The sequence below is a fragment of the Panicum virgatum genome, chromosome 4N, assembly GCF_016808335.1.
Source record: "Panicum virgatum strain AP13 chromosome 4N, P.virgatum_v5, whole genome shotgun sequence".
NCBI lineage: Eukaryota > Viridiplantae > Streptophyta > Magnoliopsida > Poales > Poaceae > Panicum > Panicum virgatum.
The window spans coordinates 708,615-735,045 of record NC_053148.1 but is presented as its reverse complement, the minus strand read 5'-3'; the positions used below and the strand labels follow the sequence as shown (position 1 = coordinate 735,045).

At 45.7% G+C, this 26,431-nt stretch overlaps 6 protein-coding genes and 1 pseudogene across 9 annotated transcripts; 2 read left to right on the top strand and 5 right to left on the bottom strand.

Moving 5' to 3' along the window:
- Positions 1 to 777: 777 nt before the first annotated feature.
- Positions 778 to 7,201, bottom strand: LOC120670647 (UMP-CMP kinase 1-like). Of its 4 annotated transcripts, none has more exons than XM_039950802.1 (10): positions 6,965 to 7,201; positions 3,130 to 3,227; positions 2,962 to 3,019; positions 2,715 to 2,832; positions 2,409 to 2,565; positions 2,118 to 2,198; positions 1,937 to 2,044; positions 1,493 to 1,564; positions 1,273 to 1,342; positions 778 to 1,197 (listed from the first exon to the last, which is right to left on the bottom strand). In XM_039950802.1, exons 2-10 carry the CDS (start codon positions 3,145 to 3,147, stop codon positions 1,166 to 1,168), a joined length of 714 nt encoding a protein of 237 aa, XP_039806736.1. In that variant the 5' UTR covers positions 3,148 to 3,227; positions 6,965 to 7,201; the 3' UTR covers positions 778 to 1,165. The 4 variants fall into 4 exon arrangements, with proteins under 4 accessions (XP_039806736.1, XP_039806738.1, XP_039806739.1 ...); XM_039950804.1 differs by having other exon boundaries at positions 2,962 to 3,016; positions 6,965 to 7,200; XM_039950805.1 differs by lacking the exon at positions 6,965 to 7,201 and adding an exon at positions 3,718 to 3,765 and having other exon boundaries at positions 2,962 to 3,016.
- Positions 7,202 to 11,559: 4,358 nt separating this feature from the next.
- Positions 11,560 to 13,646, top strand: LOC120669554 (haloacid dehalogenase-like hydrolase domain-containing protein Sgpp). The gene is made up of 5 exons (XM_039949331.1): positions 11,560 to 11,812; positions 12,193 to 12,301; positions 12,404 to 12,558; positions 12,806 to 13,067; positions 13,157 to 13,646. Exons 1-5 carry the CDS (start codon positions 11,775 to 11,777, stop codon positions 13,349 to 13,351), a joined length of 759 nt encoding a protein of 252 aa, XP_039805265.1. The 5' UTR covers positions 11,560 to 11,774; the 3' UTR covers positions 13,352 to 13,646.
- Positions 13,647 to 13,779: 133 nt separating this feature from the next.
- LOC120669555 (haloacid dehalogenase-like hydrolase domain-containing protein Sgpp) lies at positions 13,780 to 15,165 on the top strand. The gene is made up of 2 exons (XM_039949332.1): positions 13,780 to 14,130; positions 14,251 to 15,165. The coding sequence occupies exons 1-2, from the start codon at positions 14,123 to 14,125 to the stop codon at positions 14,987 to 14,989; spliced, it is 747 nt and encodes a 248-aa protein (XP_039805266.1). The 5' UTR covers positions 13,780 to 14,122; the 3' UTR covers positions 14,990 to 15,165.
- On the bottom strand, positions 15,156 to 19,334 carry LOC120669551 (cell division control protein 48 homolog C-like). The gene is given in 11 exon segments (XM_039949328.1): positions 15,156 to 15,291; positions 15,404 to 15,547; positions 15,787 to 15,988; positions 16,071 to 16,135; positions 16,253 to 16,318; positions 16,507 to 16,611; positions 16,701 to 16,817; positions 17,014 to 17,166; positions 17,395 to 18,008; positions 18,628 to 18,805; positions 18,807 to 19,334. Coding segments are annotated over 11 exon segments (1,731 nt in total). The 5' UTR covers positions 18,846 to 19,334; the 3' UTR covers positions 15,156 to 15,243.
- A 137-nt stretch (positions 19,335 to 19,471) lies between these two features.
- Positions 19,472 to 20,371, bottom strand: LOC120669556 (annotated as a pseudogene).
- LOC120669552 (WAT1-related protein At3g30340-like) lies at positions 19,472 to 22,375 on the bottom strand. The gene is made up of 6 exons (XM_039949329.1): positions 22,093 to 22,375; positions 21,890 to 21,952; positions 21,664 to 21,780; positions 21,160 to 21,574; positions 20,904 to 21,055; positions 19,472 to 20,808 (listed from the first exon to the last, which is right to left on the bottom strand). Exons 1-6 carry the CDS (start codon positions 22,281 to 22,283, stop codon positions 20,673 to 20,675), a joined length of 1,074 nt encoding a protein of 357 aa, XP_039805263.1. The 5' UTR covers positions 22,284 to 22,375; the 3' UTR covers positions 19,472 to 20,672.
- Positions 22,376 to 22,983: 608 nt separating this feature from the next.
- LOC120669553 (WAT1-related protein At3g30340-like) lies at positions 22,984 to 25,693 on the bottom strand. The gene is made up of 6 exons (XM_039949330.1): positions 25,440 to 25,693; positions 25,280 to 25,342; positions 25,055 to 25,171; positions 24,567 to 24,966; positions 23,631 to 23,782; positions 22,984 to 23,396 (listed from the first exon to the last, which is right to left on the bottom strand). Exons 1-6 carry the CDS (start codon positions 25,628 to 25,630, stop codon positions 23,264 to 23,266), a joined length of 1,056 nt encoding a protein of 351 aa, XP_039805264.1. The 5' UTR covers positions 25,631 to 25,693; the 3' UTR covers positions 22,984 to 23,263.
- Positions 25,694 to 26,431: the final 738 nt, after the last annotated feature.

Genomic DNA, 26,431 nt, shown 5'->3' with positions numbered 1-26,431 from the left:
AAATTCTTTTTTGCTATCAAATATGGCCGGTAGTAACCTGTGACGTGCCCAAATACATGCTAGTAGCTATTGCATGGGGTGAAACCGTGGGTTGGAAGGTGGTTTGGCTGAAATGATGTTGCAGTCCAGATTAAATTGGTTTTGGAAGTTGGTGGGCTGGGGTGGTTTGGGGTGTGAAATATATATAATTAAATTGGTTTGGTTCAGTTTTGGGCCAGTTCACCGGACCACCAGCAGATTGACCGGTGATCTCTTGGATTTCAACTGATAGATGTTGGTGATTTGCTGAGCACTACGCGCATCCGTGTTGCCTTTTGCCCTGAGATGAGAGACTTAAACTGAAATCGAGTCGTCCACGCTGCACAACTCAGTTCAGTTCTGTGCCAACAACAACAGAGACATTTGTTGTGGTCCTGAATGTCTGATGAAGCAGGCCCATTCACCGGCCAGAGTGAGCATACATATCGCTTTGGACTGACCAACACTCGATTGGCGAACAAGAAACATCGACAGAGACAAATTTGGAGGACACCTAGCCGATCTCTTGCCTGAATCCACAAGGACCCTCCGTTCGGGTACCTCATGTCCTCCAAATTTGTCTCGTCTTGACATATGCGCCCTGGCTTTTCCATGAATACGAATTCATGTCGCCGCCCGCCTTGGGCTCGGCGGCATGGAAGCAGCACGCCAACAGAGATGGAAGCGCGCGCGACGGCACGGCCATGTATCGAGCAATCAATCATCCAGGGCATATATCGAGCAGAGATGGAAGGCAACTTGGGAAAGAAATCAAATCCGATCCATCAACAAGCTAAACCTTCACAAATCTCAGCTGGGAGTGGATGCGCCAAGCTGAACAATCCCAGACGACACACTTCTCAACTCCAGCACTACAAGACTCCTGCTGCAGCAGCCTCCAGGACTGAAGCAACAAGGACATCTAACATGTGCAGCTGCGCAAGGCCATTCTCTTTTCAGCCAACTGTTTCTTTTCTAGTTTTACATAACACTCTGGCAATGGATGGTTCACAACACTTAAGCCACAGCAAATGTTTTCTGAATCTTTTCTGTATGTTGCTCCAGCCTTGAGGACTGAGCAAGGATATATATATATATATATACACACACACACACACCCCACTACCACACAATCATCCCATTTGGGTCAGTTTGTTGCCTCCTGCGTCCCAAAGCATCCTGATATTCAGTCAGAAGCCATCAATCATGAGTTATGCCGGATCGATGCCAACAAATGCTAGTATCAACACTTACCACAGAATAGGTCAAGGAACCGCTTGAATGGATTGCTCTGTGCACTGCTCACATTGCCACCTTGGTTTGCCTACCGAACCAGAAAAAACAGTTTCAAGCATATTACAACTGTCAACTATCATCATGTCAAGTGGATTCAACACAAATAATCAAATCAATTACTTGTGCCATGTTTAATTTGTTGAGCTAAGCAATTGGAAGAGGGAACATGAATGCGAACCTGGGTGTTCAGCTGCACAAATATGGCCTTCACATCTTCAAAAACCTCATCAACGGATTTAGCACCATCAACCTGAAGATGCGAAACGGCCAGCTGTTATTCGTCACACCAAGTAAAAGCATTTATCATGATACACATATGTGGTAGTAAATCTTTTTCACTGCATAGAAAACTATGTGTTATAGTACTACTGGTAAATTTCTGCTTGTCAAGTTTGTGGTCACAACCTTCAGTCTTGCTACATAACAACCAATAGTCAAGATCCCAAAGTGAATGGGTAGGCCTATATATAGATGTGTAGAGTAGAAGGAGAAATGTGGTGCACAGTGTTTTTACCTAAGTACGAATTGGTTAGTCACAGTTCAGATTTATTCTACCAACAGTATAAACTTCATTTTTAGTGTACGTTTCCTATAAAAATCAGAGCATCCCCAAATAAATTACCCTTCTAAGTTTCCCCCTTTTCTCATAATACTGAACAACAGGCATAGTCGACTCCCGGAAAACTTCAAAGCGCCTCCTTGCGGTGTCAATGTTGTCATCATCTCTCCCCTGTGGATGACCACATCTCAATCAATTGTGACAAAATTATGAACTTGGGGATAAGAAATTGCTAAAACGAGACCTGATTTCGGTTTAGAATGCGACGCTCCATCTCTTCCTTTGGGCAGTCGATGAACAGTACAAACTCAGGTTCAATGCTAATCTGGTAACAAGGACACACAACAAAATCAAAGGGACATAGTACTACGTTTGAGCACAACGAACTCGTACACGTGTCGCTTATGCACCTTTTGAAACCAAAATACCGACATGTCAGAGTCATACTTTTTTGATGCAATAGTCAGACATTTTTTTTATGCAACAGAGTCAGACGACATTTAGAAAAGAAGAAAGAAAAAAAAGGAAATCTTACGATGCTGTCATACGCTTGACGGTTCTCTTCATTTCGAGGAAATCCATCAACAAGGAACTTATCATTTCCACTTTGAAGCATGGCCTTCAACAGTAGCTTGACGATTAGCTCTGATGGCACGAGCTTTCCTTCATGCATCGTATTCTTTATCATCATGCTGAATGAAACATAGACACGTTATATACGTTGTAAAGTCGGAAAGATTTATACCAAGATGATGCTAACAGCACACAAACACAGGTACAAATCAGATCAATGGCAGAGTGGACAGCATCAAGACGGTTTCTATTGGATCATGCATTATACCCCTGTTCAGTGTCATATTTAGCTTCCTCACGCAGAAGATCGCCAGCGCTGAGATGGGTGAAGCCAAAGTGTTTGACGATCTTGGAACACTGAGTACCCTTGCCACTGCCAGGGCCACCTGTGCAAGATTTTAAGAATCAGATTCAGGGCACATATACCGTGGTTGTGGTAAATGATATGCATGCTATTTGTTCAGTATTAGCCTATTAGCGTATATATTAAAAAAAAGAGGCTGCAGGCAGCATACCTATGACAAACACAACAGTTATCTTCTTCCCAGGAGGAAATGATCCAACTTCATTCTGCTTACAATGAACAAATATGTACATGATTACTTTTTTCATTGTGAGAATTAGTAATGTCAGACTGTAATGCACATCGAAATTGTAGCCGCAAGTAGTGATGATATTGATACCTTGATCGCATCTGCCATCCCGGCCGGGCGCTGTACGTGTGGATTAACAATAATTATGATAATATGGGTGAGATCGAAGAAGCCGCGGCCGATTCCAACTGGAACAGCAGGTGATGAAAATACATATATTCAGACAAGAAGCACATTATTGTTGGAACGATTTGGAGCAAGTGTGAGAACCGCCCAATTTGATACTATTTTAAACGAACCGCCGGTCATTATCACCCAGATGAGAGTTAACACGTGCTTGCCGTAGAGCGTGCCACGTGTTATCCCACATCTAGAGACACGAATAACCGACACGTCATTCATTCAAAATAATACCAAATCCGGTAGTCCCGGTATGTGCTCCAACATACGCCCAGAATCAGCATATGCACATACCGTATACAATCGAATACATAGCCAACAATCCACAAAGAGCAGCTATATAAAACCAGAGTTCGAGACTTAATATTACAAGTTTAATATAGGTGGGTTTCAAGCTTCACTTTACAAGCCTTGGGCTCACGCGAGTCATATTAAACAGAGATTTAGAGCTTATTGAAAATACATGCTCTCCCGAAGCTCAGCTACGATAAAACTTACTTAAGATGATGATGCCTTGCTCAAGGACATCACCACAGCAGCAACAGCCTACTCTTCCCCCGCATTAGGATCAGCGGGGTAGAAATGGCCGAACACCACTTCCGGCTCACCTGCAACTAGGTTTAGAAAGCACCCTGAGTACAAAAGGTACTCCGCAAGACTTACGCGATTAAATAAACAAGGATCATGCAAGGCTCAAGTAAAAGCTTTAAGGTTAAGTAATTATTGCATAAGCATTAGCTCTCTACACTATCACCTAGCAGAATTAATTAATCTTGCCCAAACCCAAACAATTTTAATTGATTAAGAGAGTAATACAACTATAACTGTTCATAGCTGTAACACGAACCATTCTCAGCATAAACGATAATCTATGAGGAGTTCATGGGTTAAAGAGCTTGCTCATAACCGAGAGCGCGGCAATTCGAACTGGTTATAACCTTGCAAGGGTGTACTACTTTACCCACACGACGCAAGGACCATGCGACTCACCCAACCCGCTAAAGTTGGATAAGAGGGTACTCGCGTCAACCGTTCCCAACATGGCTCGACCGTTGAGGGTACGCCCAGCTTGCGCGTGGAGACTTAGTTCCACCGAGGACATCTCTAAATTTTCCTACACATAGTTCCACTCGGGGACCTGCTAAGCCTCCCTGCATAGCCCGTTGGCCACGCATCTGGGACCGGGCCCCAATGACCAAGTCAAAGAAGGTATTTGGCTTATCCGTTCCATTATATTGGATGTGTGGTAGCACGGAAAGGTGCTCAAAACCGACGTCGTCCACTCGGTCCTTAATCGATCCAAGCGGACTATGCCCATGTGACTTCATTCTCTAGGCCCTAACATTCCGCTCGAATCTCGATACTACCAACTTATACTTGCCCCGACTCAAGTGCGATCAAGGATAAACAGGTAAGTGTGATACTCCAATCCATTCCTTTCTAGCAAGCAAGATAAGTATTCTAAGCAGGACTAAGCATCTAATCAAATTAAGTAGTTCATAGACTAACAAGTGACAACGGTATGGATAACAATTCAAGGAATGGTAATGCAGGAAATCAGGTACAAGAATGCAATACAGTTATAACATATCACCCAACATTACCCGGTGAGATAGCTAAACTAAATCAGATTAAATAGGTGCAAGGAATATGCTTAGCTGCTTGCCTTGGTTAGCTTCCGACTCGACCACGAACGGGATTCCGGGTTCATGCTCCACGGACTCGGCGGGTTCCACGGGTTCGTTCTCCGACGGTCCGGTCACTAAAATGCATGAATGCGATGCACGAATTAAAGAATGAACCAAACAACTAGCATAAACCATGGAAATAAATGAGCATGCAGAGGACATCACAAAGAACTCATGAAAATTGGTTTTGCAGCAAAAGCATTTTCCTATAAATAACCATAAATAAAACAGTTTTCAGCCACTTTAAACAAAGTAAAACAGAAAAGGAATGCAAACTCAACTACACAAATCCAAGAAAATTATCTTTGAAACTAGGCAGCAATACAAGGCTAACAAAACTGGTTTTGCCATTTTATCACTTTCCTGCACAAAGTTCTAGAAATAACCATTTTCAGACAAAGTATAGGAAAACAAACTAAACTTTGATACACAGCAATGAACCAAGTAAACAAGGTGCACCACTGAAAACTACACCTCACAAGGAGTCTAACAAAATTTGGTTTGGCATTTTTCGAGCAGTACACAAATAACTAAGTAATAAACTCACTTTTGCAAGATAAAACTATAAATAAATCTACAACAAAGTAACATGCAAAACAATATTTTTCCTAAGTAGATCTCAGCTAGAGGAATCCAACAAAACAAGTTTCACAATTTTTGGAGCTATACATGATTTTCTATGGATTTTGGAAGTTTGCAGCACAAATAAACCTAAAGAAATTCCCTAGCAACAATTGCTAGGTCTACCCGGGGAGAGCCACACCTGCCAGGCCAGAGGCCGACAGGCGGGTCCCACGGGCAGGCGCCCCACCCAGGCCGGTCAAGGCCAGGACCCGCCTTGACCCGGCGCCTGGGCGCGCCCACGCGCGCAGCGCGCGCGCCACGGCGCGACGCCGGCGGCGGTGATGGAGGGGGCGAGCGGAGGAGGGCTGGCGCGGGCCAGGGAAGGCGCGCACGGCGAGGAGAAGGCGGCGGCGAACCTCACCGGCAGGAGCACGGGCGAAGAGCGGCAGCGGGCTAACGGCGCGGCGGACAGGGGCGGCGGCGGGCGAAGGCGAGCCGCGGCGGCCCTGCAGGGGAGGGGAAGGGGCCGGGTTAGCCCCGGAATCGGAGGAGGACGACGCGAGGAATTGAGACGACGCTCACCGGAGACGGCGAATCGAGGCGGCGACGGGAGCTCGGGCGGCGCGGCAATGGAGGATGGGGAAAACGGGCTAGGGTTTGCGGCGGGGAACGAGGCCGGCTTCGACGCGGATAAGGAGAGGGCGAGTGAAGGAGTGAAGGGCGGCACGGCACGCAACGATGAACGGCACGTGGCGCGGAAGCCGAGGATGGACGCCGGCGGACGACGCGTGCGTGCCGCGGCGCAAAACAGAGAGAAGAGGGAGAGTGAGGGCTGACATGTGGGCCCGGCGGGGAATTTTCATTTTCTTTTCCTTTTTTTTCCAGGGCTGTGACAGCAAGCAATTAAGCACGTACTCCTATTTATTAGAAGATATTAGGTTTATTTTGTCAAGATGTCGTCAGTGCTGATTGCTGAATAATAAATTTTTAAAAGAAAAAGAAAAAGAAAAAGTGCTGAATGGATGGAGCTGACACGTAGGGCCTCAACCACCAGCTTGGGAAAAGAAAAAGGACACACGGACGCATCACGCATGGTAACCACTCATCAGAGGCTTCTTGAAGCGACTCGTACGCACGGGTGATCTGACGTGGATCATCTAGACATGTCGTACAAACATTATGTTTTTTCTTTGTTTTCTTTGAAGAAAGACTGAGATTTCACCAGATTGTTTATTTATACTAATAAAGGAAAGGAGGGGCGGGAAAGAAGAGAAAAGAAGATGGATTGATTTCTTGGAGTAGCTAGAATATCCGAGAAACTAAGCTGGCGTAGCGAGCAACTAATAATTAAGAAGATGGAATTAGAAATATATGATTAAGAAAAGCAAGGAGAATGATACTACTAGTGCATAATATGCAAAAAAAAAAAAGGAATTGGAAGGAAGCATGCGTGCAGCACGCGGATTAATTAGATCGAAGAAGCAGAGGAATACCTGCAGCTGCAGACCAGATGCCGGCAAGCAGAGGGAGATGGATGTTGCTTTGCTTGAGGAGGGAATGGGAGAGAGAGCTTGCTTGCTTGCTTGGTTGCAGGTCGTAGCACTAGCTGCTAGTTGGTTGCTGTTGCTGCTGGCAATGAAATGAATCGATGATGTTGTTGGAAAGGGCAGGAAGTGGAGGCCTCGAGAAGAAGCAAAGCCAAAAGGCCACAAAGGCAGAAACTAGTCGTCAGAGACTGCGAAAGAAAAAGGCCAGCGAGGGCAATGCAAAGCTGGATTCGGATTCCACGATTGCCGCTGGGGACCGGACCGGACCAAGCAATCCCATTTTAAAAAATAAAAATAAAAAGCAAAGGCTCCAAAAAAATCGGTCCAACCAAAGCAGGATCATACAATACAAATGCATGGACCACAGAAAGAATCAGAATCTCTTCTAGGTGGTGATCGGCATTTGTATGATGCTGACAACGTCACATCGGTCAGCCCATGGATTGGCATTTGTATGATCGTCGATGATGATATTACCTAGTAGCTCTCTTAAGTAAGAGATTGATTGCTTTGGCCCAACACACTTGTGGCCCAACCTAGAATGAATGGGTGGATGCAGTTGGACCTGGGCTCTCGTAGGTTCAGCAGCCCAACACACTTGTGGCCCAACCTAGCATGATTGAGATGTCTGATCGGCCCTGCCGGCAACGACAGAGACAAACAAGGCCTGCTTCATTAGAGCGGCCCGGGGTGGTAAATAAAATGGAATCCAAATAAAATTAATAACTAGAGTAATTAATAATTAATCCAAACAATGTCATCCCAGTCCCAGTCCCAGCCTTTCTGACCGGATGAGCGACCTTTCTGACCGGATGAGCGAGCTGAGCGAGAGCACAACTACATGCATGCACTCCCAGTCCCAGCCTTCCTTCCTACTACAGTAGTTCTCTTTCCCACACTGTCTAGCTATGTCTTCCTCCCTTCTTGACAAAGCAAGCAAAGACCACACACACCGCACATGCCTGCTGGCCAGGCTGATGATGATGAATAGATCGGCCGGCGATATGGTAGGTACCACTGTAGCTGCTAGATTCTTACAATGTTTCTACGTACTACGTGTCGGATGGAGTGTGGGTGCGTGCAGCTCTATCTACCGTACCGGCCTATGTGGGGCCGGACGGCCTTCTCTTCTACCAGTAGCTAGCTAGTACCTTGCTTGTCTCTCTCTAGCAAATCTCTGTAGCAGCTAGCTGCACCACCTGCAAATATATGCATAGACAGAGTAGCTTTGCTTGCTTTCTTCAGATAGGTGCCTCGTCTACACTCTCTTGCTGTTGCTGCTTCAATTCATCTTCTCCTCTTCTTCCCCTGGAACGGATCGATCGGATCTGCTCTCCGGCCGGCCGTCGTCTTGGATTGGATCAAGTAAGCACTTTGGTCGTTGACCTCGCCCTCGTGGTGGTCCTCGACCTACCAGCCTGCGCCCACGGACGCCGCCGAGGCCACCGCCCTGCTGCGCGCGCACCTCTGGTGCGGCGCGCCTCAGGCGGCCGCCGCCGCGCTGGCGCTGCTGCTCCCGGCGGGCACACGCCGCCGGGCCCTGGCCCTGGCCGCTCTCGCGGCCACCGCCGTCAACCACGGCGTCCTCGCCAGGCTCCTGGGCCTCCTCAGCGCCGCCGCGCCACCGGGGGACGTCCTCCTCCTCAGGGTGGCCACCCTGGTCACCTGCGTCGCCATGGTCACGGACCTGCTTGGCTTCCTGGCACTCCTCATCGGAGGCCAGCAGGATTAGCACTAGTTAGCTTGCATCCCGTACATAATACTGCATGTCCATAGCTAGTGATAATTCTAGACTTGATGCATCTTCATTCCTCATCGGTCACCTAGATAGCTACGTACTGAACTAGTGCTGACTGCAGCCAACTGTTCGATTGGATCGGCCGGGTCCTGCTTTTAATTTAGTGGACTAAAGCTCATTTACCAATTAGCATGCATGCTTAATCACTCTTTGATCAGCACTATATACTAGTATTCTTTTTCTTGGTGGTATGCTCGTGCTCATCAGTAGTAGTTCCTATTACTCCCTTTCCAGTTCAGTCTTGACTGGGCTGGACCTCACTTGCTATTTGCTACGGCAAGCAATCCTGTACTACTCTGCTAGTCCTAGTAGGGTGGGTTTTCCTTCCCACCAAATTAAATGCAATGCATATATATGTACTCTCAGCTAGGATAGAAAAAAATAATAATGATGTAACAACTAATGAGGCTACCTTTTCTATAAATAATACTTGCCTTAAGGGCAGCCACAATGAGGTAGAAAAGCATATAGTAAACAGCAAATGTTGTGTAGCAACCATTGTGAAACCGGTATGTAACAAATAGCATGCAATAAGCTTACTAGCCAATAGTAAGGAATAGAAAAACATTGATTATCTCAGCTCTGCTCTTTATCTTCCCTCTCCTCCCACGCTTTTTGTTGTGCACATTAATTGTGAAGTTGATAAACAACAAATACCTGGTTCTGTTGGAGTCCACCTTACTTGATAGTTTGTAAAAAAAAAAAGTACATTGCTCATGACCTAATAAATAGCAGCCTTAAGGCAAAGCTAACATCCCATTCTAAGCTCGCATCCGCATCCGCCCAATATATATGTTGAACCGTCATGACTGTTCTTCATCGCCTTTCCCTTGTGTACATACGGTCTGCACCAAGCATGAAGAGTCAATTGTCACCTTTTGGGGTTGGGCAAAGTGGATCCAACATACAGACGGAGGAAACGCTCTTCCTCACCTTCTCTGAGAAAAAGTATTCTTTCATACACAACAAGTGCACACCCTCGACCTACAGACGTGTTCGAACAGACACAGATGCCATGCCATGGCAGCCATCGCAAACCAGCTAGCCCTCCAGCCCATGAGACCTTCAGGCCTTGACGTGTAGGGCCATGGGGAGAGGAAACACCGACGCCGATTTGATTTCTCCTCAGTCCTCACTCTCCATCACTCGGCGACCAGCAACAACAAGATCGGCGGACAACAGACACGCCCTCAAACACTGTAAGCAACACAACAACATCCATCATCGATTACTATGTTCACAATGTTTTTTCTGATTTTCCCAACAGCTATAGGGTTACAATTTCTAATTCAATGTCTTTATTTGTATATATTAGGTGTTGCCTAAGAAGTAATTGTTACACTATTGTTATATTTCATAACTATACATATATTGCAAGGTAATTTTTATTTTTCGTACTATATACTGTAATTTTGGATACTAAAAATTAGTTCAATAGGCTTTTATAAATGGAAATCTTCATGCTTGCCCAAGGGTCCTTGGAATTATAGAGCCGGTCCTGTTGCTCAAAAGCATGACAAAATTGGTTTCATCCGGAGGCATTTTCTCAGCAATTGGTATTTTTTTATTGGAGAAGTATGAAGGCATATTCGGCTAACATCTGGGCCAGCACCCGCAAAAAAAAAGGAACGTCTGGGCCAGCTATACGCTGCTCGCAGCCAAAAAGAAAAGAGAAGGAAATGAATGGTTGCCAAGTGTCCTTCTGGTGGGCCCCAGGTAGCAGCAGGCCCAAGCGGAAGGAGAGGAAACGAAGCGCACGCTCGCTGCTGGGCCACACAAACAGAAACAGGGAAGGGGAGGGAAAGGCACGAGAAATTAAATTGAGAGACAAAATAAAGAGACGAAGAAAGGATGTAGTTTTTAAATACATAGGTGCTGTTTGTTTCCAGCAGTTTTTTTAGTTTTTATTACATCAAAAAATATTACAATTTAGGAGTATCCAATAAAATTTGTTTTTAAATTTTTTTGAAAGATGGGTACTAATTCGTGAGCCGAATCTAATAAGCCTAATCAATCCATGATTTGCTACAGTAATCGTCCGCTAACTATAAATTAATATACCTCATTAGATTTGTCTCGCAGTTTAGCCGTAGGTTCTGCAATTAGTTTTGCAATTAGAATTCATTTAATACTTCTAAATACTACTCTTTTTTTTATGTGACATGATGTAAAATTTGGCCTCTGGAACCAAACAACCCCATAATATTTTGCTTATGTGGCGGTATATACACTACTTCCTCCGTTCCAAAAAGAATGTAAATCTCGTTTTCCAAGAAGTCAAACAATTTCAACTTTGACCAAATTTATACAAAATAGTACTAATATATGCATTACAACATAAGCATCTTTAGATTAATCATATAATATATTTTATACTACATCAATTCTGAGACACGAATGTTAGTAATTTTTTTAATAAATTTAGTCAAAATTAAAAGTGTTTGACTTCTCAGGAAACAAGATTTACATTCTTTTTTGGGACGGTGGAAGTATCTATAAATACTATGGATTGAGACCGGTCTAAAAAGCATGGGGAAGTATTTTCTCAGCAATTGGTATATATGAGAAAAGTATGATGTATGAAGGCATATTCGGCTAACATGTGGGCCAGCCATACGCTGCTCGCAGCCAGAAAGAAAAGAGAAGGGAAGGAATGGTTGACAAATGACAAGTGTACTGCTGGTGGGGCCCAGGTAGCAGTAGGCCCAAGCACAAGTAGAGGAAGAGCCCCGCTCGCTGCTGGGCCACAGAAACCGGGGAGGAGATCCAAAAAGAAAAAGAAAAAGGGCCACTCTATAAAAAGAAACTCGAGCAGATTCGCGAATCCCATCGGCGCTAGCGCTGCGGCATCTCCGATCCTCCTCCTGTCCTCCACAACCCCAACCCCTCTCCTCCTCGATCAAGAGAGGGAGCTCGCCCCCGCCGGATCCTGGATCGATCGCCTCGCCTGCTCTGCACATGGCGGCTCCCACTGCCAACGGCAATCCCACTGTCAGGTATGGAGATCTTTCTTTTCTTTTTCCCCTCCCAACAAGGGGAAACAAAGCATCTCGCCATCTGCTTGTCCCCCCCCGAACTGCGATCCGTCATGCAGACGCCCATACACTGTTTGAAACCAATAAGTCCTGTCCAAACGAGAATTATCAAGTCCGTCCTACGTTAGTACTTAGTACTGTAGGAGCTAACGCTTCTGTCTGTCGATCCATCCTATAATACAGAGATCTTGCAAAATTAGGGCGTGTTTTTACCGCTGCACATTATTAGACGGGCGTGTATACGTGCGAAATCGCCAGCTGTTGAATCTCTACTGCTTCTCTTCTGAAACTGCCGAGTTGCAGCTCGCGGCTGACTGATCCACGCTGTCAATCCTTTGCAGCTCTCTTGTAACCACTGTTCCGGTTCAGGCAGTTCTGTTTGATATTGATGGAACTCTCTGCGATTCAGACCCTCTCCACCATGTGGCTTTCCAGGAATTGCTCCTCGAGGTATCAGTTTCTCAATCAGACTGCACTACGTTCTACCTCTCTCTCTCGCTTTTACTCTAAGCGACAAGATGTGATCGACCACATGGCTTCATGCGTACGCAGATTGGGTACAACAACGGCGTGCCCATAGACGATGAGTTCTTCATCAAAAATATTGCTGGAAGGAGTGATGTTGAGGCTGCCCAGAATTTGTTCCCAGACTGGGACCTTGACAAGGGGCTCAAGTTCTTAGAGGAGAAGGAAGCTAAATACAGAAGGTACTACAATATTGTGCTCCTGCTCCTAGTTTTCAGATAGTAGCTGAATACTTCAGGGTTTGCAGCAGCACTGGGTACTATACTAGGCTGTGGAGAGTTTCGTTCTCTCTTGTGACGTAGACTCGCCGATGACTTATTTTTCCTTCTTTTTTATTTGCTGTATACATTGCATCATTACATTTCAGACCCGGTACTTCGTTACAACTTGATGGGCCACTGAACATTTCTAGTTGTTCCTTTGCTTCAGTTTGGCAAAAGAGCGCTTGGAACCTGTGAAAGGCCTTGGGAAAGTGGTTCAGTGGGTCAAGGATCACGGCTACAAGCGTGCAGCAGTGACCAACGCCCCTAGGATTAACGCAGAGCTCATGATCTCACTCCTTGGCCTCTCGGACTTCTTCCAGGCCATTATTATTGGAGGTGAATGTGAGCAGCCGAAGCCTGCCCCATACCCGTACCTGAAGGCCATCAAGGAGCTTCAGGTTTCTGCAGAACACACCTTCATCTTCGAGGTAAATCAGCACTGGTGCCTTGGATTCGCTGGAGCTCTTCTGATCTGGTTGGATTAACAGCAGTCACTAATAAGAGATTTTTGTTGCAGGATTCTGCTTCTGGCATACGTGCTGGTGTTGCAGCTGGAATGCCTGTTGTCGCCGTGGCGACGAGGAACCCTGAGAAATCCCTTCTGGAAGCAGGAGCCAGCTTGCTGATCAAGGACTATGAGGACCCCAAGCTCTGGGCTGCGCTTGAAGAGATCGACAGAGAGGAAGCTAAGCTAAAGAAGGCCAGCGCATGAGATGACGATGAACAATTGATTAGATTTATTAGCAAATTAAATTTACCCTGTGTTGCAGCTCAATTGGGTATATTTTGAGCTTCTAGTTTGGTATTGTTTCTTTTTTTTTCTCTCTCGATGGGTTGAAACCAAATAAGAGCTCAGAAATCTTGCCGTGGGTGGTTATGATTGTTTGATGGATGGGACTCACTCCGTGAAAATGACAAATCTGGTGGGTCTTGTTGCGTACCATCTCTGAATAATTGACTGGTTGCTTCATCATTCTTGATTTGGTGATGTGAAAGAAAGATGGCAATTCCTTCGACTCCTAGAAACTGTGTTGAAATGATTTGTGAATTACATTCATTCGTCGAATTAATCAATGTTTTCTCAAGATTTTTAATTCTAGCTGTGGTTATGGATACCGTTCTTTTTTTTTAAAAAAAATATTGTGCTATGGAAACCGTGTTGAAAGTGCTTGCTTTCTGGTGCAATGCAGCATAAACTGGAGACTGGAGTCAAAGAGTCAAGATTCAAAATAAATAATATGAACGCCTTTTCAAAAGTAGGCAGGTCAAAAAAGAAAATGTGAGGCACTATGGAATGGAATGGGGACTATGGGAGGCGTGCAACATGAGATTGAGACTACTGCCGGTGCCACCAACCGCGCCAACGAATCCTCACCGACCAACCCTCTTCCTCTAGTTTCTCATGTATAAAATGTCCAGGCAGCATCATCATCAGTAATCGGAACTGAGACACTCAAGCTCACCATTTTCTTTAGAGGAAGCCATGGAAAGGTAATCCCAAAGCTCGAATTCAGTCAAGTTTCTCCAAATTTTCAAATTACTTTGTCCTCCTCCTTTTTCTCTGGCACCAACATTCCAGGTGACATTTGCTGTTGTCTGAATGGTTTGCAGTGCGATCGGCAGAGTCGCTCCTCTGGAAGCCGTCCTGTTCGACATCGACGGGACGATGGCCATCTCCGACCCCTTCCACCACCGGGCCACCTCCGAGATGCTCATCAAGGTGGGCTACAACAACGGCGTGCCCATCACGCCGGAGTTCGGCATGACGCACATGGCCGGCCGGAGCAACGAGCAGATTGGCCAGTTCCTGTTCCCGGACTGGGACCAGGGCAGGCTCGACGCCTTCTTCGCCGAGAAGGAGGCGCTCTTCGCCAGGTACGCCGGCGAGGGGCTCAAGGAGATCGCCGGCCTGACCACGCTGTGCCGGTGGGCCGGTGAGCGCGGGCTCAAGCACGCGGCGGTGACCAACGCGCCCAGGGCCAACGCGGAGCTCATGATCTCCATCCTCGGCCTCTCCGAATTCTTCCAGCTCATCGTCACCGGCGAGGACTGCGAGCGCTCCAAGCCCTTCCCCGACCCCTACCTCAGGTCGCTTGACCTGCTCGGCGCCTCGCCGGACCACACCCTCATCTTCGAGGACTCCACCATCGGTGTGCAGGCCGGTGTTGCCGCCGGTATGCCGGTGATTGCCATCGCCGACGAGAGTCGGGAGAGCAAGCTCCTCACCGTCGGCGCCTCGCTCGTCATCAGGGACTACGAGGACCCAAAGCTCTGGGCCGAACTGGGCAAGTTGGACACCACCAGACCTCAAGCTGCTGAGGCCAATGGAGTACCACATAGCAATAGTTGAGCACGACGCTGGAAAACAATTTCTTGCCATGTTTCATTTCACGCAAAACTGTAGTTGCACACATTTTGTCATTAATGTATGGTGTATCTTTAAGGTCAATACAAAGTCGCCCGTAGGCCAAGCCGGTACAAATAAGCAAGACCAAAATTGATTGCGAGGGGATCCTGCAAGAGCTAGCTCTCGTTCCCTATGTTTCAGGCATACACTCTTACAAAGTTATCATACATACACCAAAACAGGGACATGGTGATCCATCAGTTTGACGAGTATCTTTTTGACAATGCCTCATAATGTTTAATTTGCTGCAATCAAGAAGAACGAGACCAAAGGGTGAAATAAGTGAAGGTAGGACAACAGTGAGCAGAAAGATTAGTATGGACATTAGGCTCATGTAGAATCAGCATTTGCCCACACCTGTTCAGATACTGATGGCTTAACCTTTGATAGAGCACGTTCGAAGTGTGAGAGCTCGATCAAAGAAGAGGAACTCATTGACGATGTCCCATTCTCAAGGAATTCCAATCTCTCTTCCAATGCTGCCATCGCTGCTTCATTGACCTGACGAAAGAAACACATCAGTCCCATTTTTTCACACATTCTCGAATCATCAATTTGATATCCAACATAAGAGCACTCTTAAGTCAGATTGAATTCATAAGCTAGACAGCTACTCATCCCAAAGCCAATCAAATCAAAAGCACATACTAGGAGGGGGGATGAAGTCTAAGGTACGCAAAATGAAGCACTAGTGCTTTGGACAAGTTAACAAAAGTTCAATGAAATATCACAGAAATTACCAGTGATGCTAGGTCTGCTCCAGTGAGATTGTTGCATTCCTCATGATGTGCCAGTGCAGCCAAATCGACATCACATGAGATGGGCTTGCTTTGAGCATGTGCTTTTAATATTGAGACCCACTCTTCTGCACCAGGTAAAGGTACATAATGTTTCTTCCCAAATCCACCAGGCCGTAGAACAGCATCATCTATCACATCAATTCTGTAAAAGAGGGTCTGCAGATATCAACCATCCATTCTGGGTTAAATATGAAAAACTAGGCCTGTCACCTTCGGACAGTTACCTGTTTGTAGCTCCTATCACATAGACACCTTGCCGTTGATCAGCACCATCAAGTTCAATAAGTAACTGCGAACAGAAGAATCAGAATTACACAGAAAAGAAGAGCAACATAAAGGAAAATAACATGTTAGAGAATATTGTTTTCTGAATAGGGAGGTTGTACAAACTGTACAATATTCAAACCTGATTTAGGAGACGTTCAATAATCCATCCTCCCTCTTTCCCTCTCTTTGTTGTCAAAGCATCTACCTGGCACATCATATTGAATTAAAACTTGAACTCTGTATACCAAGAGAAACAGCTCCCCCACAGACACAATAAAGTTACTTGACTGCTAAATACAAATGCAGCTAACACCCAGAATTTATTTCAAGAGATTAATCCAGGCTCTCCTCAACATACTGTATTATATGGCAAGGCTACACATGCTCTTTTACCTCATCGAAAAATAGGATGCATGGGGAATTTGTGCGCGCACGAGTGAATATTTTCCTCACTTCTGATTCACTTTCCCCAACATACTTGTTCAATAGCTCAGGCCCCTAAAGAACCATAAAATAAATACCTTAGAGCTAGCTTGTATGATTTCGAAAAAGTGAAGTCAGAAATTGGAAATCCAAATGTCATGTACCTTGATATGAATAAAATTAGCCCCTGCCTCATGGGCCACTGCTTTTGCAATTAGTGTTTTCCCACAGCCTGGAGGTCCAAACAACAGGAAGCCAGCTTGCATATTCACTCCAAACACCTTGAAAGACAAAAACCGAAGAGGGCATGAAAACCAAATGTAAACAAAAGACAACATGTAAAAGTATATAAAAAAGTAAACATCATGGCTGCCTATGAACTTATGTATATTAACAAAGCACTCTTACTTTAAGGTGCCAGTCACAACAGTCAGTAGAACACTAGATAAAAGACAGACAGTACAATTCAGTATTCACCTCGTAATCTTCAGGATGCTTGATACATCGAATAATGCAGCGGTCAAACTCTTTCCTTAATGAATCAAGACCTCCAACATCATCCCATGTGACATCAGGGACAGATGAAAACCCTTCTCTTCTCAAGGATGGTTGAACCATCTTTGTTGCTTCCTTCAGCAAGTGAAATGAAGACATATATTCAAAACGGTAATCGATAGGAATCTGATATAAAAATCTAATGACAGAAGAAAACTTGGAGGGGGAAATATGCCCATGTATCAAAATGCAAGAGCTTTAGGGGGTAATGTGATCAAACTACAATCCAAATATAGGTTACACTGGATGAACAACACAGAATTTTTGAACATGTGCTGTACATGGAAAAGGTGTAAACCTTACCTCAAAGTCGTCCATTGTAATATGTAGGCCCTCCACCTCACCGGCATCCCAAGGTTGTCTCCACCAGTCATGCTTGCTATTCCCATCATGACTATGACAGTACTGAGCTCTTCTTTCATCAATTATTCTCTTCATTGCTAGATTGCCTGCTTTGTCCACTAACGCCTTCAGGTCAGCACCAACAAAACCTGGTGTGGCCCTAGCTATCTTGAACAAGTCAAATTCGCCTTCGAGTCGGAGATTCTGAGTAAGCATCTTAAGTATTTGTTTTCGTGCATTCTCATCTGGAACACCAAGAGATATCTCTCGATCAAACCTTCCTGAACGTCGCAGAGCTTGATCCACAGCATCAGGCCTATTTGTGGCTCCAATGACAATGACATAACCAGGTTTCTTTTCAGCTGATTCTGCATCCAAATCACTGCCGCCGGATCCAATATTCTGGTGGAATTGATCCATGCATGTCATTAATTGAGTAACTATCCGTCGCTCCATCTCTCGTTGCAGATTCTCCCTCTTGGATGCAATTGCATCTATTTCATCAATGAATACAATCGAGGGAGCAGTCCTATAGGCCTTCTGAAACAAGCCCCTGATGTTTTCCTCAGAAGCTCCTGCAAGAACATAAGCATTATGAGGTGAGCTTCCGCATGATTCCAGACAGAGAATTCAATCTGTGTGCAGGAATGGATTCCTCTCATTTGTATGTTATCATGATTTCATGACTGCTAGCCAGGCTTGGCATGTGTTACTACACTGATATTAGAGAAAGGTCCATCCATATACGGGAAAGTGCATAAATAGAGCTCACCCATTTTATTAGTTCCGGATTGTACAAACTATTACTCTATTAGCAACACAACCTATGTTTGGTATGTTGAATACACGTCTTTCAGGGAACAAAACATTTTAACTGATGATGTCTATTCTAACAAAAGGATATCGGCTCCACCTATTCGTGTTTCAGCAATTTCAGGTTCCAAGTGAAATACAGTTTGGGACTTAAGACGAAATGGCAGAAATGCGTACATTCGCACCAATTGAACACAAATAGCAATATTCCAGCAGCTATGGCATGGGAATCTATTTGCCAAGCAAGTTAACAGTATTCATTGCCCACGTTAGCTACTTTCTGGTAGTATCAAACATGATCGGTGGAAAAATATTATGTGTCCAAATACATACACAGAGCGATTTTCCCCCAATTTTGATGTGAGGAATGAGAAACTATACCAGATACCCCAGATACGACCTCTGGGGCTGAGATCTTGTAGAATGGCACGCCAGTCTCATTGGCAATGGCATGGGCAAGGGTGGTCTTTCCGCAACCAGGCGGTCCATGTAGCAGCAGCCCAGCGACAGGTCTAACCCCAAGGCGCTGCGGCAGCTCCGGATGGCACAGGGGCACGAGTGACCACTTCCATTATCAGCTCCTCTATCACCGCTTCCATCCCACCGAGATCGGCGAACCTTGGCTACCCCTTCTCCCCTCTGACGACTCCTTGAGAGGACGCGGCGTCCGGCTTAGCATCCCCGCCGGCGCCCTCGTCGGCCGTGATGAGGCGGCGCGCCTTCTCTGCAGTATAATCAATCTCCAGCTGCTGCTGGTTAGCGGTCGCTTTGGCATCGGTGGACGGCGGCTAGGGTTTTGGTCGCGGATTGGCTCCAACCTCCAAGCAGTACGGAGCAACGAAGAAGATGAACTGAGATTATGCGCCTGTGCCGGGCTGCCATTATGTAAGGGGAAAAAACAATCAGCTAACATTTTTTATTGCATTTATTCAGAAAAAAACATTTTTTATTGCATCTCTTGAGATTATGCGCTACCTTTCCTAAATTAGTGCTACCACACCTTTGTGAACACATCTAAGAGACTGGAACTATATATTAAGATTGACAAAGTCATCGCATCCCTTACTATCGACGAATATGTTAAGTATACTGGGGTTTATGCTAATTAAGTAAGGAGTTTAGGCATACCAAGACTAAATATTCAACATGTATGAGTGATGAGTCCTACTCTACTAACCCATCCATAAAAAATCAACACAATATATAACCAGGACAACCTAAACCATGGGAGCATCCCTTTCTTTGCCCTATCACTAATCATACATGTATATATCAAAACCAAAAAGAAGAGGGGAAAATAAAGATTAACAAGAGCTAGACAAATACTAAGATCGATCACATATGTAATTAAATAATTAATGTGGGAGAGGAGCGAGAGGACTCCGAGCTAGACTTGTTTCTGATGGCTCATCAGGCAACGATGCCGGTGGTGAGGCCGAGCGCGACCGCCGCCATGCGGCCGTACTCCCTGTCGTGGGTGGCGACGGGGACGCGCTCCTCGCCCTTCCAGACGTCCTCGCAGCTCTCGGAGGCGCCCAGCTGCTGCGACGCCTTGCCGTAGATGCGCGCGCGGAGGTTGTCCAGCGCGTCGCGCAGCACGTCGGCGGCGGCGTTGTAGAGCTCCCGGCAGTGGTGCAGCCGCGCGCGCGCGTGCGGCGACTCCTCCACCTCGTTCAGGCCCTCCATCCTCGCCTCCGTCGTCGCCGCGTGGTCCACGGCCATCAGCGCCGCCAGCACCGCCAGCTTGTGCAGGTCCGCGGCGTCGCGGCTCGGGCGTCCGACGCCAGCGACGACACGCAGTGCTCGTAGCTCACGCTCGCCGCCTTCTGGCACGCCTCCTCGATGCTCATCACCGTCGCCGCGGCCTGCGCGCCCGCGGCGGTGCCCAGGAGGAGGAGGACCGCGGCGACCGCGCGCGCCATAGCGGCGGTGCTCCGCCGTTCTTGCATTGCTTCGATTGATCCTGCTTGCATTGATCCTGTTTGTGTGCAAAACCGCCGCTCTTTTATCGCCTGGATGGTGGCCAAGAGCCGTGAGGTTCGGAATTCTTCACGGAGGGGACGACACAAGTGTCCGATGCAGAGATCTTGCATTCGTTGAACCATTCTAAGAGTAGGAGCGACGCGTTGCTATTCTTGAACACGAGAGAGCATTGGTGCGTCCCTCATTCAGTCATTCTCTGGCCCCACTTGTCAGCCACCCAGTAGTGGACAATGCTGCTCTGAGATCTCAACTTTTTTTTTTTTTTTGGAAAAGTGCACATGTTTTCTTCCATTGGTCACTACTATTTGTTTAAGTATTTGTATAGACTAGCATACAACAGTGAGGGCTTGGTTATCATTTGTGCTATAAGCTGCTAGCTATCACAAGTTACTCTCGGGCTTACTATGATTACAATACAGCTTCAGATCATGCAGCCAAAAAAATCACACTTTCTCTTGCTGTTCTACCTCTGCCTGAACCTGAACCGGCTTCGCCGAAGCGACAGCTTTGGCAGCTTCCTCTTTCTTTCCCCACAGAACCATGTAGAGTCCAAGAATCACCAGCACTGACCCTAGCACGCTGAGAGATCGTCATCAAGCAACTGTTAGATTAAGCACTGCAGTTGCAAGTAAAAATGAGGCTGCAGCTATGGAGCAGATGAGAAGCATTGTGACCTTCCAAGGTAGAGTGGCTCATGGAGGATGAACAGATCGATGCCGGCGACGAAGATCTGAGACAGAGGGCTGAAGGCAGCAGTGAACACAGGGCCTCTCTTCTCCACACAGTATGTGAGCAGCAGGTACCCCATACCAGATGCCACTACACCCTGAAACGTCACACACACTTCGCATCAGTGCCTGCCTGTAGGATACTCTTTAATCTACTGCAACACAGCACATATACATGGTCTCTGCAAGAGTTCAATCTTACACAGTACACAACAGTGACGATCTCTGTTGTCCCCTTGAGAGCCCAGACTGCAATGCTGGTCCTCTGTATCGACAGGGCCAGCGCTCCTGCCTGAATGAAGCTGAAGAGAGACATGAACGCCGTTGCCGAGTACACGGCCGGGTACTTGCTGGTGAACTTCCTCTGCAGCATCAGCCACAAGGCAAACCCAACAACGTTCGCCAGCATGGAGACGGAGCCGAGCAGCCACCGGACGGTGCCGTGCTCTCCTCCGGCCTGCCTGTGGCCGCTGCTGGAGCCCGGGTTGATGGATGATGTGGTGTGGGTCAGTGCTGAACCTTTGTAGAAAGTGAGCATCATTGCGCCGCCGAGGGAGATAAGTGTCCCTGAGATCTTGGCACTCCCTGACATGCTCCTCACCTCTACTGCTTCAAACCTAAAGAATTGTTGTTGGTTCGAGTCTATAAGTAAGTGGTACTGTTTCATGCGCTGAATGCTTGAATGAAGAAGTGGGTTTTACTTTACCTGAAAGCGAGTGATATCAGGAAAGTAACGACTGGAAGCATATTGGAGAAAGTTGCAGCGAATGTTGCTGTTGTGTAATCCAATCCGACGAACAATGTGTACTGAAGCAGCACCGGCCTGCAAAATGCATGTCAAAAGGAAACAAGTAATAACCTAGGACGTGTGATGGATACTGATGAAATCAAGATGAATATATATCAGTGTGTGTAAGTGGATTATTGTTTACCCAATAATTCCACTGAGGAACGTGTACACAAAGATTTCAGCTGTGAACTTTGGTCTCATCTTCCTGAAAGAGGCATTGGTTATTCGACAGAAGCAGGGCCAAAACAACAGTAGTGAAGGTGAAACACCAAGGAAACGATCGACCAGCAGTTTCTTTACAGTTCCATTTTTTCTTTTCCTTTGCCTTTGAGGCTTTGACATTACCTTTCCTTGAAGTAGGCAATGGGGCCAAGGAACACAGTGGCCACCATTTGCCGGAAAGTGATGAGGACCAGCATGTTCATGCCCTGGTTCAGTGCCTGCTTGATCAGTGCGGTCATGATGGCGATCACGACGTTGGTGGCGACCATTGCCGCCGTCGGCATCCACTGCTCCATGCATCCTGCACTCCACATCTCAGCAGAGCAGGCAACCAGACCTGCAGTGCGCTAGCTGTTCTGTTCCTGAGCAAACTGCGATCCGATGGCTCTGTCTGAGCAATTTGTTCTGGTTACATGTCATGGTTTTATAGTGGTGCTGATGGCATCTGCAACCATGTTCCCGACTTCGAACGTTTCGTTTTCTCAACACGTGACAATTAATGAGTTGTGACTAGGGTTTTGGGAGAGGACAAGCGAGCATTGTATTATTGTTTGCTGACATCAGAATATTTGCAATCTGGAAGATTTGGATGTTTGAGCAAATTGCGCAACCAAGTGAAGTGATGAACAGAATAGATCTTTAGATAGTGCAGTAGAGCATTTTTTTTATCAGTTTTGGCAAGCAGGTTGTGACTTGTGATCCTGCATCATCAATCGCTTCAACTGTAGGGCATTGGATGCTGTTTCCGCACTAAACATTGGCATGACTTCAATTTAGATTAGGGCCTATTTAAGAACATGTAGGAAACACATCTTTCCATGAGAAATCCAATACCCACTGTCTCTTCTTTCATTAGCATAGATTGCTTTAAGTCCAAATCAAATCCAAAGCATTGATTCGCCGCCCTCACAGGAGCGCATGCATGGGGTACACCATGCAATGGATCGTGCCAAGAACATTTTTTCGTGTTCAATATGACAGAAAAAGACATTTTGAGAGCAAAACAAACACATGTACATGCATGCTAGAAGACAAGTACTATTTTCCTTGGGGAAAACAAATACTATATATGTATAGTATGTTCTTTAGAGAAAACAGCACAAATACTAATTTGCCCACAAAGGAAACAAATACTAGCAGAATTATTAGTACCATTCTTTTTAGTATTTCCATATATATAGGGGTAGGAGAGCAAGCAGGAAATTCTGTATGTAATGTATCACAATCCAAGAGTTGTGTATTTTGGTCCTCATGGTTTGTTTTAGAAAGAATATATTGTGTGGTTTGGTCCTCATCATGATTTGACTTGCTTCTCCTTGTCCTCCTCCTCTTCCTTGGCAGCGGATGACGATGCTTCCAAGGCATCCCTCTTCTTTCCCCAGAGCAGAATATAGAGGCCCAGAATCATGAGTATGGATCCCAGCACACTGCATGGATAACAACAAAATACAAAAGTGATGCAATTTGGTCCATCCATTGCAGTTCCAAAAACTCAGCTGCCATCATCACTTCAACGTGATGTATATATGCATGCTGATGAGTTATCATGAGTATGGATACTTCCCCCTTTCTTATTGTTCATGGTATAGTAGTTGTATAGAGAGAATTTTGATAGCGAACACCTTCCTGAACTGATGAGTGATGGGTATGACAAAGCTTACCTTCCAAGATAGAGATTCTCATGGAGAAAAAAGAAGTCGATCATGGCAACCATGATCTGAATGATAGGAATGAAGGCTGAAGTGAACACCGGCCCTCTCTTCTCGACGCACCATGTCATCACCACGTAACCCACGCCAGACCCCATAATTCCCTGAAATATAACCATATGCTTAAGTATTTGATTCAAGAAGGGAACAGAGAATATAGTACTATTTCATTCTTCTTTAGCTTTTTTTTAATGGTCTTTCAAGGGGTACCAAGAGGTACGTGTAAATCCTGGTATCATTAAGTGGTACAAATTTTAGTAATTCTTCATAAAAAGCATTGTTCGTGTAGTACACCACCGTTTAGCCCGTGTACACACTGTATACATGCTACACAGTGGCTTACCATGTCCGTTTAATCAGCTGTTTACCCCGTTTAATCATCATTTAATCTGTTTAAATGGCCGTTTAGCCCGAATCAATAGCTAAACGTTAGGTGACCATTTAGTTTGTTTAAACATGTAGGGTAACAGTATTAAAAAGAGAGATCTCGTTAAAGCTTGATTAAATGACTTTAGTTGTGATCGGATAAATATATACATTAGAATTCGTGGGTGGGTAATGATTATCTTAGAAAACATTTGTATTTGTGCTTTTGCCATTCCAGGAATTCTGAAGAGTTTTCTACCAACTTTTTTGGGGGTCAAAGCTACAGGTGCTTTTAGGATTGGCTTCAGGATTCTTCCTGTTTTATGCCAAAAATGATGATTTGGTTCCATTGTTTAACTTTAAAGACCTCATGGCAGCGTCTTTATCGGAAAAAGCTACTTTGCAATTTATCAAAGTACTGTAAGGGCTTCACGTACACCAAGCATGGATTCAAGGTCATTTTATCAACAGGAACAGAAGCAGTGTAAAGATACCAATAGAAAGTAACAAGGGAAATCTTACTGTATATAAGACTGCAACGATCTCCAGTGGCCTTGTCAGAACCCACACTGATGCTCGCCTTTGTATCGCCGCTGTCAGGCCCCCGCCTTGCAGGGAACTGATCAGGAACATGTAAGCAGTGCTGGAGTAGAGTGCCGGATACTTCTTGGTGAGCTTGGACTGAAGTAGAAGCCAGAAGGAGAAGCAAAGGCAGTTCGCCAGTAATGATAAAGTACCCAGGGTCCAGCTCTTCTTGCCAGACTCTGCTACATGATCTGGGCTCTCTGAAGGCTCAGCTTGGTGTGCGTGTGTCAAGGCCACACCCTTGTAGAGGGTAAGGAGCATGACACCAGCGAACGACATGAGGGTTCCGATGATCTTTGCAGCTCCTGCCTTGTTCTTGATGTTCAGTGACTCCACCCTGAATGAAGTATGCACGCCAGGGTTTCAGACAACACAGGAGGGCCAGGCCAAAAGCAGGAAATGAAAATGTTCAGATCCTGGAGCACCTTAGCAAGACTGCAATGAGGAAAGTGAGCACAGGAGCCATGTTGGTGAAAGTTATAGCGAATGTCGCAGTCGTGTACTGCAGTCCGTAGAAGAAGGTGTATTGAGAGAGAGCGGCGCTGGAAAGAACAAACGAAAAGAAATGAATCAAACAGAATGATTCACACATAAGAAAATATTGGCCTAGCTGTTGTGAACTAGTATGACCAAGTGATCTGTGACTGTACCCAAACGCTGCACTGAAGAAGAGGTACACAAGGATCTCCAGTGTGAGCTTAGGCCTTGTGCTCCTGAAAAGACAAAAAGAGGAGGAAATTCAGAATCACATTACAGTCTAAGCTCTGAACTTTGATCATCCGCATCCGCTGAGAAGTCACATTTCTGTACCGTTCTTTGAAATAGGCGATCGGAGCAAGGAAGACTGTGGCTACCAGTTGCCGCAGTGTGATAAGTACTAGACGGTCAAGGCCCTCCTGCAGCGCCTTCTTGATCAAGGCTGTTGTCACAGCAGAGATGAGGTCAAAGACTAGCATTGCAATCAACGGCTTCCACTCATGGATGCGCGCCATCCCCAACATTGCTGCTCCAGTGGTGCCAAGTCTTTTGGGCCCTTCACCTGAATTGCCATAACAATGCTCCTGTAATGGACTATTTATAGGTCTTTTACTTGGTAGTGCTTCTGATAAAAGAGACGTGACAGCATATGCGCATTGCGCAATTACCTTTTACCCAAAAACAAAAGGCAAAGGTGCTATTGATCGATTAAAAAAACACATAGACAGATAGATATATTAAGAAAACACATCCAGAATCAAATCAACGTGTAAATGTGAAGTGAAGAATCCTCAAATAAACAGTCCATCGTGCAAATGTCTTGTTTGTCGTGAAGTTGAGAGTGGTGGTGGAACATGCTGTGATGGAGCAAAAAAATTAAGAAAATTATAAAAGGTAGGAACACCTAGCACTATACCGAAGTTTAAGGAAGCTGCACCAGAAAGAGATAGGCTTAATTGTCTGCACAGTTTGGTGAGTGTTTGAAAATCCTGTCTAGACTACAAACTTGACGCCTTTCATATCAGTGATGAGCAAGCCCGTAGCGGAGAAAAGGCGACACTACCCAATCCAAGGGAAAGAAGGAGAGAATTAGTGGGGCGATCACCTCGTATATATGAAAGCTCTCGCCTCATCACCACCTTTAATTTTGTGATCACTGCACCATCACCTGTATATGCTCCGCTGCATTGGTGGTGCATCAGTATCAGTATCACTGGCCAGTGCTAGTGAGGGATGCAACAGGTGGTTCATGAAAAATGCATCCAATTGCTCAAGGAAAAAGAAAGAATGCTGCTATCAGATCCGGTATCTCGTCGTACTACATA